At 43.0% G+C, this 14,715-nt stretch overlaps 1 protein-coding gene across 2 annotated transcripts in view; it reads right to left on the bottom strand.

The window, feature by feature from the left end:
- The window catches only part of PHEX (phosphate regulating endopeptidase homolog X-linked), a 225,339-nt gene that overhangs the window by 152,578 nt on the left and 58,046 nt on the right, over positions 1–14,715 (bottom strand). For both annotated transcript variants that reach the window (XM_029930947.1, XM_029930946.1), the window contains 4 exons: positions 13,798–13,881; positions 12,468–12,613; positions 5,376–5,469; positions 2,900–3,028 (listed from right to left, as the gene is read on the bottom strand). In XM_029930947.1, coding sequence (XP_029786807.1) covers positions 2,900–3,028; positions 5,376–5,469; positions 12,468–12,613; positions 13,798–13,881 — 453 coding nt within the window. The remainder of the gene's footprint in view (positions 1–2,899; positions 3,029–5,375; positions 5,470–12,467; positions 12,614–13,797; positions 13,882–14,715) is intronic.

Genomic DNA, 14,715 nt, shown 5'->3' with positions numbered 1-14,715 from the left:
CTCAGTGTTTGTTGACTGCCTGTATCCAAGCTGCTCATGTATTTGTGTCTGAATGACTACAACGGACTGTTATTAGTGAAGGGTAGCAAAACATACCCCCTGAAAATACACCTCTTTGGCATATGTTTCGGTCTGATTATATTTGAGGAGGTACAGGCACAGGGGAATCTCTCAAAACAGGGTAGAAGCTACCTTTTTGTGAGAGAAGTTAACATTTATGAGGAAAATCTCCAATATAAGGGTATCTTCCTGTCTGTACCAGGAAGCGGAGGATGACTCTCATCTCTAGAAACTTTGATCAATGGAGAAAACGTGGACTTAAATGTGCAGAATAACCTTCCCTGTGTTTACTGTGCTTTTCCGGGTAACCTCCCCAAACCAGCCTGCCCACCCCCGTGCCTGCATCTTCTCATCTTTTCCCTTAGCTAGGGATGGTGATTAGAGGGACAGTTTGGTTTTCCTGAGTCTCTTCCTTGTAATTAGGAGGTATGCACATTATTTAACTTGTTTTTTCTTATTAATCTGTGTTTTATCACAGCGAGGGGGGGGATCTCAAGAACCTAGAGGCGTGGGGGAAGATTCTTTTTCCTCCCCTACACTAGTTAATTGTGCCTAGGTATTTTGCTTCATGACATTTGTAAACTATAATTCATCACAAAGAAAATGCACACCAAAAAAGAAAAAACCACCCTGGCTAAATCCAAACTTCTAATTTTTTTTTATTGCTTTTTATTTTATTTTTGAGAGACAGAGAGAGACAGCTGGAGCAGGGGAGGGTCAGAGAGAGAGGGAGACACAGAATCCGAAACAGGCTCCAGGCTCTGAGCTAGCTGTCAGCACAGAGCCCGATGCGGGGCTCGAACCCACGAACCGTGAGATCTGACCTGAGCTGAAGTCGGATGCTTAACCAACTGAGCCACCCAGGTGCCCCTAAATCCAAACTTCTAAATCAAAATATACCCTCTCCTCCGATGCAGCTGAAACCTCTGAAGAAGAACACACTGGGAAGCTGAGGAGTCTTTAAATTCATAACCTCCAGCTTCATCCAGACCACGACTGCCTCAGCACAACCATACTTCCTCAGTTTTCTCACTCTCCCGCTCCCCTGGACAACTATTTCACACCTTGTCTCTCCTCCAAATATAAATCCCAACCTCTGTCCTAAAGTCAAGACTCATACCCTACTGCCTCCTTGACACCTCCAACTGGAAGTATGATAACACCTCAAGTTCACATGGCCACGATGAACTCCCTGATCTCTCCCAAACCCACATCCGGTTTCCCACAGCATTCCTCTTCTTGGTTAATGGCAACTCCATGCTTCCACTGAACCCGACTCACAGCTCTCACTCTCGAATCCCTCAATGAATCTGTCAGCAAATTCTGTTGGTTCTTCTGCAGCGTATATTCAGAATCCAACCCCTTTCCACAACTTCCACTGCTACACCTGGTTCAAGCTACCATCCATCCCCTCTCACCTGGTCCCTTCAATAGTCTTATAAGGTCAGTCTCCTGGCTTCTATCCTTGACTCCCTAGTGTCTTCTCAATGCAGCAGGAGTCGACGTAAGTCAGGTCACATTAGGTCTCTGCTCAAAAGCCTGCATTAGCTCTCCACTGCACTCAGGACTGAAGTCTACTATGGCCCACAGGCCTTACAAAATGCCACCATCCTGTTACTGCTCTGTCCGTGGCACCTACTTCTTACCCTCACTCACTCCACTCCAGCCCCCTGGCCTCCCTGCTATTCCTTAAGCCCTCCAGACACAATCCAGCCATAGGACTTTTTGTTTTAATATTTATTTATTTTTGAGAGAGAGAGAGAGAGAGAGAGCGCGCGCGAGCACAAGCACATGAGCAAGCGCCAATGGGGGATGGACAGGGAGGAAGACACAGAATCTGAAAAGCAGGTTCCAGGCTCTGAGCTATCAGCACAGAGCCCGAAGCGGGGCTCCAACCCACAAGCCTGACCTGAGCTAAAGTCAGACTCTTAACTGACTGAACCACCCTGGAGCCTCCCAGCCACGGGACTTTCACCCTAGCTAATCCTTCAGCCTGAAACACTAAAACAGATAGATGCTCTGTTCTCTGCTGTATCCCAAGGGCCTTAGAACAGTGCCTGGCATATAATAGGTATTCAACAAATATCTGTTTAGTAGATGAATGAAACTAAATCCCATGTTTTATTAGCAGAAAGATCTGATTGGGCCATTATGCCATTACAGCAACCACGAATTACCAGAGATCACAGGTAGAGGAAAGCGCGTTACACTGCTTGTTCCTTTTTTGTATATGCTTAGAAATTTCCAAAATAAAAGGATTTCTTAAGTTAATGAAAGAATAGACACAGAGTGTCATCTCTGAAATAAATGTCACACTTCTGAAGCTTCCAGAAAACAGCATAAGACAAGTGGGAAAATAAAACCTGCATTATATTTCTATTTCTAAACCATCTAATAGTTGCTAAATATATTACAAATCATTTCACCTCTGGGTCTCCAGCTTCCTCATCTCTGCAACAAACAAGCCTGACTAGAAAACCTTTACCTTTTATAATTACACTAGTCTAGTGTCTAATCATAAAATTATCTAGGCTGTCTCTGTTCCTAAGCATTGACTTTACATATTTAACTTCTACTGGAGAATTTCAGAGTCTAGGTGATGTGACTTCATGAGTGTTTTCTTACTTCTAAATTTTCTTAACTTCCATGAATATATTCTATGTTTGAGTAATTTTTAGTTAATGTTGTACTGTAGGAATTCCTCTTTGAAGCCAAAATGTCATTATCTTTCTAGATCCATCAATTCAAGAGCAGGAAGGCTGACACCAGCCTGCTGACCACATGGATGTCAGGTCTGGTGGACTGCCATTGTTTTTATCAGTTGGGGGGCAGCACTTACCATTTCCTTCTTATCTTCCTTGAAGTGCACATCCACAAACATTTTTCCAACAACATAAGGGAGGGCACTTTCAATAAAGTTTACGCATTTGTCCCACTGAGGCAACAAAGTCGTGGTCCCTTGAATTACCTGTGGGAGATAATTGATCCAGATTGGGGTTCACTTGGATAAAACCTTTTGCCAAACAAAATTCAAACAGCCTGAAGAAAACAGTCTACAACATAATGCACACCCCATCCACATACGTGTGTCAGACAGTAGGGTCAATGGTAAAATGAGATGAAGAAATAAATTGTTTGTTCCTAGTTATATATAAAACTAAATGAAAATATTTTGACAGTGAAAATAATGTATTTATCCCTTCCTTCCAATTTTCATTTGAAACTTGAAATCCTTCATTAAATGAAGGATTAGGACAATGGCATAGCTTTCCTGTCCAAGTGTCTAGTCTTTAACAGCTACTGAGAACTAAAGTTCCTCTAGGAAAGCTGATCAAAGTTCCTGCCCAGCGAGGCCTTCCCTGCTCTGGGCAGTGCACTCTCAAGTCCACTGAGAACATGGCCCACTAGGAACAACCCAAAAAGCATATGTACATTGTATCATATCAAAGGACACACTCAGAACCAAGTAAAAAACAGATGTAAATGCTTTTCCCATCTGTCTCAATTAAGCCATTACAATAAAACATTTACAAACAAGTAAGGAAGGTCCAAAGCAGAACTTAGAAGGCTCAAAGGTTTACTCTTGGTGACAAAAGTAAAGAAACAAGTATTGTTTAAATTCCCCTTGGATGTTGGAAGTTCAGTTTTTGAAATGCAAACTGAAGGCAAGGAGCAAGGAAGGGAGGCACTGAGCACAGTGGAGGCACCTCTAACTGAGCCTGGCTGGGGCAGACCAGGTTAGCACTGGAATTCACCTACTCCTCCCCCGCCTTCTGGCAACAAAGCCCCTCTCAGAGGTAAGCGATGGATCTACTTTGAAAATCTCTAGAGAAAGAGATCCTACAACTATCTTTGGCAATTCAATGTCATATTTAGCACTTTACATTCAAGAAACATCCCTAATTATACCTAACCTCAGATTTTCACGAGCTACTTCTTACACCATTCTTTCTCATTCTTTTCACAGTACGATTACAAAGCAGCCGGGTACTATCTTTTATGTGATCCACAGGAGTTAAAAATACACACACACACACACACACACACACACACACGTTTTTATATATAAATATAAAATCTACTTCTTTTGTAGCTTAACTCTTTGATATGACCTCAAAATATAGTTAGTTTATGCTGTTCTGTAGAAAGCTCAATAATCTAGTGACTTTGAGGGTCAAAATGTATCCAAAATAATTATGTTACTGCTCAATAGTAATGACCCACCAAAAATTCCTGCACTCGCCTTTAATAACCGAAGCATCTGTTAAATGAAATCACTGCTTATAAAACTTGTCATTCACTTCTAATTAAGAGAAACATAAATTTAAAATACTTGTTATAAGTCACAAACTATTTAAAATGCAAAAAAAAAAAAAGAAAGCCACAAAATCATTAGTCCTCTATTAATCAGAGAATTACTCAGACAAAGGCTTCTGAAACAAAGACAAAATAACACCTATTTAAGTGAAGAGGAGAGCCAGAGAGGCAGAGAAGCAAAGGTCAAAGAACCAGGTGAGGAGGAGAAGAAAAGTGTTTCAGGCAGTTGAGCCAGGTCTCTGAGGAGACTGAATTTAGGCCTCTTTGGCTTAGCGGAATTAGGATAAATTCAAAGACTAAATGAAAGTCAAGGTATAGTTAAAGACAAAATTCTACCCCTGAAGATCAAACTTGACCATCTAATATGTTTATTATGTATATTTTAAATATTCAGAACACTGAAAATGAAAAATAGTTTCAAATATATCACTAAGATATATAAAAACTGTAATTACAGTGACCCATTTAAAAACATCGGGAAAAAATGGGAATAAGTTGATAAGAGGGAGTGAAAACAATATGATGGTCTCTAAAAGACTCTTAAACACAGAGAACAAACTAAGGGTTGCTAGCAGGGTGTTGGGTGGGCAGATGGGCAAAATGGGTGATGGGCATTAATGAGGGCACTTGTTGGGATGAGCACTGGGTGTTATATGTAAGTGATGAGTCATCAGATTCTATTCCTGAAATTATTACTACACTCTAAGTTAAGTAACTTGGATTTAAATTTTAACAAAAACAGTAAGATTGTCCTGAATATTGCTGCAAATACCTTTACATGGCCTCATCAAAGTACAGCTTGAGTGTGCTTTACAGTAAGTACATAGGCTTAACTTAATTTTTAAAAAAGCAAAAAGAGAAAAAGGTCGGGCTTGGGCGGCATAACTCCCTCTGTCCTATCCGTAAAAATGATTCTTATTGGATTAGTTAATATACGACTGTTCCGGGACCTAAGAGTTATCCAGTGACATTAACATTGCAGTCTTCTTCACACTTACCCGCGAGAATTCAAGCCACCTATACTGAAAGCGCCTGCTAAGGTTTGGAATTCTGGAGTAAACCATCCTCCACACCAAATAGTTGGCAATGGTCCTGTTAACAGAGAGAAATGTTCATTTATTATAATTATGCTGATATCAGATACTCTGCAGAACACTTTGGGGGAAACTGTTGCAAAGCTCCATGGAGGGACCTCTTGCTCATACGAAACTATAGAACTTGTACTTGAGAAATGACCTAAGATGATGCAATGTCAAAAAGCTCAACCCAAATTAGCCAGCTTTTCACCACTTACTACAGAGAGATGGAATGAAGATTTCAGCCCGAAGCCTCAGCATGAACATTTTGTTTTCCCTTTCAGGGTACAGAATCCACGGCTGCCTAGCCCTTCATGTCTAGAAACTGTCCATACTCCAGAAGTATTAGGTGACTTGATAAAATGCAGATGAATTCTTACTTTTGGAAACAAACAGCAATATACTGGCTAAGACCACTTATCCAAACTTGCACCCTGCTTCTATACTTACATGAGCTTGGGCTTGTCACTTAACCTTGATGATTTTGTATGACCTTTTCTGGTCATACAAGGAGGATGATCCCTATCTTACAGGGTTACTGTGAGGTTAAAATAAATAGCAAAATCTCTGATAAAGAGTAAATTCCATACTTTGTGTCACTGTTCACTTCCAAACATATGAATGACCCCATATACTCGTGTAGCGCCTGTAACAGATATTTCTACAAATCCATTACATTTTGTTCAGTGTCACCTTTTTCTATAAGCAAAAGATGCTCTGACCTCAGAAGGATGTGTGACCTGAGTTAATTTCTAACTCAACAGTGATGATGAATTTTTAATGACCCATCCCCTCCCAGCTGTGCCATTACCATGGTGACTAACAACACACATTGCTGAGATGGCTCTTTGGGTCATGCAGACATGTAAGAGCCATGTGACATAATGATGATATTTGGCCCATTAAGAACAACCCACACTCTCATTTGCCTGGCGCTGTAACCCGGTGGATGTGTACTTTAAGCAATTAAATATATTTCACCATATACACCCAGTACATAGTTACTGTAGTACTATTAAAATAGTTATTTTAGGGGCGCTTAGGTGGCTCAGTCGGTTACGTGGCCAACTTTGGCTCAGGTCATGATCTCGTGGTTCATGAGTTTGAGTCCCGCATCAGGCTCTGTGCTGTCAGCACGGAGCCCACTTTAGATCCTCTCTCCCCACCCCACCCCCGCCCCTCCCTTGCTCACTTGCTCTCTCTCTCTCTCTCAAAAGTAAACATTTAAAAAACAGTTATTTTAATTTATATAGAGATATACTAATGGACTAACATATTAAGAATGCTTTAACAAATACAGAAATAGGAGTTTTAAAACATTAAATGAAATAAAGATATTTTCAAAAGTCATAAGTTAATCCTTCAAATGTTATTGGTTAATTCTTCAAGCCACATTATCCATATAGGATTAGGTTAATGCAACAATAACAGCGGATATAAATCCACACTTCATATAGTTGTCTTGACTAATTCAAAACATTTTGAACATTTTTTGAGCTCTCTCAAAATAAATAAACATTAAAAAGATGATTCAGTTTGTAAGAGGCACAGAGATGGAGCTGTGCCTAAAGCCTAGCAGGTGTAGGGCTGGGAGGCAGGATTATGAACTGCAGATGGGCTAAATAACTAGGAGTTGCCTGTGTATTGGAGAAAATGGTGAGAAGGTCATCACTCGCAGAGACAGGCAGAACGTCTGGCCACAGAGAAGACAAGGCAGGCAGCAATCAGGGCCCAGTGTCTTGAGTGTCAAAGGAGGCTCGCCTGACTGACCCCAATGCCAGGTCTGGATGTCCCCCCTAGGGGTGAGAGCTATGCTGGATCGGCAGGTGCAGGGTAGAAGGGGGTCCGCGGCCAGCAGGTACGCTTCCATGAGTTCAGGAGTCACTCCCTCGAGGGACAGTGATGAGCCAGATTCAGTGGGGAGGTTGTTTGGAGGGGCCTGATGGTGGTGGCTGAAGAAGCACTGCAGTGCAAGGATGCTGGGGTTGGAGAAGAGCGGGCACCCCCACTCTAAGAGAGGCGTTCTTGTGCCTATCTCACATACAGAGAAACTTGAGGCCTAAAACCATTAAGTAATTCCTCATGACCGCATAGTCAGTGGATCTCCAACTTGGTAGGATCACTGGAGGGGCTTAAAAAGTCCAGATAAATGCTTAGGCCACTCCAGACCAATTAAGTCAGATCTCTATTTAGGGTGGGATCCAGCATAAATACTGTCTTTAAGTTCCCCCCAGCTGAGTCCAATGTGCAAACAAGGTGGAGAAAACAGTGTAAGTGATGAAGGCCAGACCAGACAGAGGAGTGTCTACCTTGGAAGCCTGGGTGCTTTTCCCATGCGACAGGGTGATAAGTTAATGCCTCTAATTCAGCAAAGGTTCCCTGGCCAGTCAAAAGACCCCCAATGTTTTGCAGAAATCTGTGAGTGCAAAAAAGGAATGGTGTGCGAGGCCTTCCTGGGCAAGGGGTACTGAGACGACAGCATAACAAGACCTCTGTGAGCCGGATGACGGAATGCAGGGAAGCTCGAGGCAAGACAATGGCGCTGATGAGCTGCTCCAGAGTGTTATAAATATACCCACGGAGTGCTGGGAAGCGCAGCGCTGCCGTGCTAATATTACCACGCCAGAAACAGATCTGACCGTAATGACTGAATCACTGCCACTTAATGTTCACATATATCAAAAAACAAAACAAAAATCAGATTCAGCAATAGTCCTTGAAAATAACACATAATATCTTTTTTTTTCATAAAGCATTTTCAGCAGTATGGTAATTTCCCCAAATGGCAATAAATAAAGCAGAGGAAAGCAAAACATCTCAGGAGAGAACCCACCATGGAGAGCGCAATATGAAATCATTTCCCAAAGCCTCTGACTGGGAAGAGACTTTTAAAGGAGCTTTTGCTGCCCCTTGTCAATTGGTGACAGCTTACATTTGCTTGCATTTAAGAGATACTTAAGTACCTTTTTTGATCCTCATGACAATGCTATGGGATGGTTATCATTACCCTCATTATCAAGGGAAGAAAACAAAGGTCAGAGTTCATGTGACTAGCAATTATGTAGCAAATACAGAACTAACATTTGCTCTTCAGATTATAGAACTTAAATATGCTCCTCTCTAAGTCAAACTATCTGAGGTAAGCCAAAAAGGTTCTTCTCAAAGCTAAAAAGACCTTCCTAAATCCTAGAGGCTACACAAAGGTACACTTAAGGCAGTGGTTCCAAAGTGTGTCCCCAGACCAGCAGCTACAGCCTCACCTGAGAACCTGACAGAAAACCCCTCAGCCTCACCTCAGATCTAATCAATCAGATCAACGGGACGGGGCCCAGCAGTCTACTTTAACAAGCCCTTCAAGAAGTGCCAATGCTTGTCAGCCTGGAGAACCACTGGTCCAGGAAAACTCTATCTCCTCATCTTTCCACACACACAGCTAAACTAGGACTTTCTAAACCCCAGATCAGTGCTTCTTAAACCTTAATGTGTACATGAATCCCCTGGAGATCTCACTAAATTGCAGCAGGTTTGGAGTGGAGCCTGATTTCTGCATTTCTACCAAGCTCTCAGTCCAGGCCTATAGTGGTTTCCATGGGTCATAGTTGGAGCAACAAGGCCCTAGATCACCCTCCGCAGCACTGATCCCTATAAGAGGTCTAAATAACAGTACATTTTCCAGGTGAGCCTCTACAAGCCTATGTCCGACAAGAATCATCTCACTGGACACTAGGCTTGCTTTACACTAAACTAATACTGAAGGCAGGAAAGATCACAGAGGCTTGGCTAAATCTCCAAGGGTTTGCTTTAGGCCAGCCTGCTTAAATAAACAAAGCAAACAAACAAAAAATAACACAAAACACTGATGCAGATGATCTCTAGGAGACCAGGTCTTGCCAGGAAGAAGACCCCAAGCAAACTCTCTATAAACCCATCCTTCCTCAGCCTCTCCCCTCCTCCTGTTTTGTCCCTCAGACCAAATCAGATGGTTGATTGTCTGAGGCAGTCACCAGTCTGGAGTCGGGGAGATCTGAGGGGAGGACAGAAAGGGAGGGACGTTTGTCCCCAGACCAGCACCTCTCAACCAGTGACATGCTAGTAAATGTTTCACAACTGGGTTTCAAAGAGAAAAAAACACTTGATTTGTAGAATTTGCCAATTTCCATGGTGTGAATATTCCCACCAGAGTTGATTTCAAACCGTTCATATGAGATGACCCAACATGGAGTTAGGAAGAGACGGGCATAATTTTAGGTACGCAGCACATCACAGTGTCTTTACCCTCTTTCCACCTTGACCACCAACTCCTGTTCACCACAACAGCCTCCAGCTTGTGCCTCCAAATGACCCTGCCCTGGCCACCTACTTCCTGAACTGCAAGGCCCAAAACAGCCTCTGGCACCACCTCTAGGGGATGTCACTGTTCTAGTTTTGTGCCACGCACCACCTGCCAGGGAGTACCACACCCCCAGTCACTCGGTTGGAAAGAAAAGCTTAATACCTCGAGGCTGCCCAGGGACATGCTGTACAAGAGAAGCACCAGTCAAGCGAAGACCAGCCAATAGCAACCCAGGATGGCTTTGTAACCTAAAAATGCCAGGGGAACTGTCTCCAAAACTAGCAAGGAAATGTCTGAAAAGAGTCTCTTTTCCATACAGGGACATGTATCTAAGAGACAGGATGTAGAAAGGAGGGTGGCCCAGTGTAGAATCTCAGTTCCACATCAGCATCAAGGTATGCTGGGGAGGTTACTTTCCCTCGGCTTCTTCATCTATAACGTGGGAACAAGGGTTTGGTTTTGTTTTGTTTTAAGATCAAAGGTAACTACTGGGGCACCTGGGTGGCTCAGTCGATTAAGCATCTAACTTAGGCTCAGGTCATGATCTCACAGTTTGTGGGTTTGAGCCCTATGTAGGGCCACGTGCTGACAACTCAGAGCCTGGAGCCTGCTTCCGATTCTGTGTCTCCCTCTCTCTCTGTTCTCTCCCACTCATGCTCTCTCTCTCTCTCAAAAACAAATTAAACATTAAAAAAAAGATCAAAGGTAACTATTAGTCATAATGGTGGTTAACACGAGTAAGTCTTCAAATGCAGTGATATGATAGGGAAAGATAGAGTTAAATAGGTATAGAGGAAAGATTAGGGCTTGAGGTCCCTGAACGTAGAAAAAATACAGCGTGCTGGAAATGCCTGATCATGAGAAACTCCCTCAGGCCTGACCACGAGAAAAGCTCCCTCATATGTAAACTTTTTATTAAAACTGTAATAAACACTCCCTACTCTCCCCTCATGTTTCCCACAGAAATGAACAACTCAGCACCTACAGTTATTTGGCCAACAAAGAAAAAAAGGGGCAGGGAGAATGGACCAAAACCCTGTAAAATAAAGTCCTTTGCCCAGAGGCGAAGGCCCCGTCTCTAAAAAGAGAGCTTTTGTGCTATTCTTCCTTTTTAATGAACTTTTGCCTGCTGCTCATTTTATTTGCTGTCCACCTGTTCATTCGCTGGAAGTAGCGAGACAACGAACCCTGGGTATTGAGGTCAAAAATCCTGTAACGGTAAGACTCCAAAAAAACCCTAACTGAAAGAGTCTCCTGGGTTCTCCGTGAAATACAGATTCTCGGGTCTTGCCTCAGAACTAATGCACCAGTCACTGTGGAGGAGGGGCCTCAGGCTCAGTATTTTTACCAAGGGCCCAGGTGACAGGTGCTGCTGCCAGCACTGCCTGGCCAGGGAGCACCCTTGGAATCGCCAGGCCCGCCCCGCACACACACTTACCTCGCTCCAGATTCAACTTCCACTTAGAACATTTTCATAGGATCGCTGCTTATCTCTAAATGGTAGAATTTTAAGTACATTTATTATTTCTTCTCTCACTTTTCTGTATGCTTTCCTCAACAAACACATATTGCTTTTATTATGAGAAAATATCCTCTTAAAAGGAAAAGCAGCTCTTCCAAAGTCTTTAAGTGTTTCCACAGGTAGGGGTGGATGCTGAAGTTTATTTCTAGGACTTGTGAAGGCGTCTTTTCTTTTTTTTTTTAATTTTTTTATGTTTTTTATTTATTTTTGAGAGACAGAGACAGTATGAGCAGGGGAGGGGCAGAGAGAGAGGGAGACACAGAATCCGAAGCAGGCTCCAGGCTCTGAGCACAGAGCCCGACGGAGGGCTCGAACCCACAACCATGAGATCATGACCTGAGCCGAAGCCAGACATCCAACCGACCGAGCCACCCAGGCGCCCCTCATCTTTTCTTTTTTAACAGAAGTCCTGGCAAGATAGCCTTGTCTGAGTCCAAGCAAGAAAATATGATTTTTAATTATGGCCTAGCAATTAGCCTAGTAAATTGCCTTTGAAAATGGCTTGACCTTTCTGTGATTCATTTTCTGTAGTTAAATCTGAATGGCTTCATTAAGATGTGCAATTCTCTTTCACCAGCATTTTTAGGATTCCCTTATTTTGTAGTGCTGAAATAGCAAAGCAACAAATTCTAAAACATGCTTTAAAATAAGGAAAACCAGACAGTTCCTGAAGCCGTTTCAGCAGTGCAATTTTCCCACAGCGCTCCGAGCACTCGTAGTCAGCACAGGGGCTTCCGTCCTATTGCAACAAAGGGACTTACAGGCTAAACAGAAACCAGAAAAAAAAAAAAAGCAGCAAAGGACCAAGAATGAACTGGAAAAACATATATTCATATAGAAATCTCAGAAAATAACATCGTTATATAACTAGTTCCCAAAACTGGGAAACAATTTAGGCTTTCAGACAGAAAATATGGAGAAAGATGAGAAATAAGGGGCAAAAACATTGTGTCCTTGCTGCTATCACAGCAAGTAAATTACACCAGACGATCATTTTGGCCAATTTGTCACAAAGGGCACCACAATTTTCCCTAAGGCTCTTTTGATGTAACTTTCTTTAACAACAGTTTTATCAAAGATGTACAGGATGGGGAGGAGAGGCTTTATAATATAAAAAGAAAAACAAAAGTCACAGTAAAATGCAAAAGAAAGCTCTTACTTCTTCCTCTCAGAGCCTAATATCCTAAACAAATCCTTAAAGTACTGCGGGACACGGACAACCACGTTCTCCGAGGGGTCAATGTCTTTCAGACCAGGGTAGAGTCTGGAATCAATGACCTTCTTGATGTAGCCCAGCCAGTCAAACTGAGGAGAAAGAAAAAAACACCAAGTGAGAGAGCGTCTGTCAGGCAGCAAGCAAGGAGGAAGGCAAATATAGTTGGTTGAACACAGTCCATTGCTTGTAATGGATTTGTCACCAAAGTTAGAGATATAACTGCTCAAATCTACAAAAGAAATGACTAGTCACTGCCACCCAGACCTACTGCCTGGGTCATGGATGCCACACGTGCTCTGCACCACCTGCCCACAGACAGCACACCCCCTCACACAGTGACAGGCACACGCACTCCCCAGCCCCTCCTGCCCCCTCCCTCTCTGCTTAGCTCTCCCTCATTCTCTACCCCCACCAGCTCTCCTGCCTCCCACTCCTCTCCCACATACTCCCATACTCAGTGCTTGGGCTTCCCCTTACCCCTGCTCCCTGCACCCGCTCACTCAGGTCCACACACAGATGCCCCACATACTGCTGGCCTCCCCTCTGGTGCAGCCTTTCTGACACAGGGAAAAACAGACAGCAACAAGTAACAGGTGCATCACTAACTTGGTGTTTTTAACTGACTACCCCAAAAGTCATTTCCTGTCTTTTTTTTCTTTTTGTCCTCCCTTGCCTGCATCCACTATTGAAATGGAAAAGCAGTCGGTCACTTGCGCCTCCCTTGTAGGCAAGGGATGGTGATGGTTCCCAGCCTTCCTGAAGAAATAAAAGGAAGATATCCGGAAATATCCTGGGAAGGCTTTGGTTTGTTCCTGGTAAAAGAGACAGACAAGGCTATCATGACCCTTCCCCTTTCTCCTGCCCTGATGGCAGGTGTGATATGCGGGGCTGCAGCAGTGCCTCGCAACCCTGAGTCATCACACAGGAAGTCAAAAAGCCAACACGCTAAAAAGCGTGGAGTGGAAAGAAGGAACTTTGGTCTTTGACAACACTGTTAAACAGCAAGAACAACACCAACAGCCACCTACGTCTAGACTTTTGTCATATAAGAAAATGGGCTTTAAGTTTTTAAGTCATTCCTGAAAAGCTTTTCTGTTCCCTACAAAAGAAAGCATCCTAATGCACAAAGGATATTCCATGTGGTTAGTGACAAATATGATGATGACCGGTAAGACTGTTAAGTTTCACAAGGTAAAAGTTTACACACACATGAGGCACAACCACTTGTAAAATGACCAGTTAAGATCAACTTTCCTATATCTTTTTCACCAACCTGAGGAATCATAGCACTCAGCTGTGAAATGTTCATTTTGTTATACATGGCCTCACCGGTTCGGTTTTCATGTGGAATCATTATCTGTTGGAAACAAACTTTGGTTATTTTTTCAAACAAACCATTTCTTGATGCATGACTACTTTCTACATGTGCCAAAACATCTGCCTAGTATCATAAAGGTTTTCAAGATTTCACTGAAGTGCTGAACTTGGAGGGGGGAGGGAAGACATCACTTTAGGCAAAATTAGGATTATGATAAAAAAAAAAAAAAGAAACTTTCCTGTCCTGTTCAGTGTGAAACACTGTCCTCACTATAAAAATAACTTCCCAAAGCCTTTCCTCACCTGTAATGTGGATGGACAAAAAACTGTTACTGGCTCAGGTCTGACAGCCACACTGAGATTAGGCAACAGAGACACACATCCAGCTTCCCCTGTGGTATCCGCCTAATGGTCTGAATAGCTCTGAACCGCAGACCATCCCTTCATCCCTCAGGGCATATTTTCACTCAAGAACATGGGACTATCACAATACCACTGCCAACCGGGATCATTCTGTCAACACTTCATTACCTGCCCTCCCCTCTTCCCTCTGCTTTCTCTGCCCTTGAGATCCTCCTGTCACCACTGCTCAGGGAATGAGTTCAGTTAGCACTCAAATACGTATTTCCAAGTCTACATGTCCAGCCGTGACTCTTCATGCTCTTTCCATTCCCAATACTCAGGCTCTTGGCCACTGTGCCAATACCAAATCTAAGCTTCTAGCCTCTGCTGTGATGAATCTAAGAAGAGCAGCAATGATTATCCTCTTCAAGGGCCACCTTAATCACTTCCATGGACAGGAAGTAGCTCCCCACAGCCCTAAGCCATGTTATGCTTTTGCTGTAAGGCCCTCCATCATCTGATTCCCTGGCAT

Source organism: Suricata suricatta, chromosome X, assembly GCF_006229205.1.
Source record: "Suricata suricatta isolate VVHF042 chromosome X, meerkat_22Aug2017_6uvM2_HiC, whole genome shotgun sequence".
NCBI lineage: Eukaryota > Metazoa > Chordata > Mammalia > Carnivora > Herpestidae > Suricata > Suricata suricatta.
Note: the sequence above shows the minus strand (reverse complement) of the source record. Positions and strands in the feature narration are given on the sequence as shown.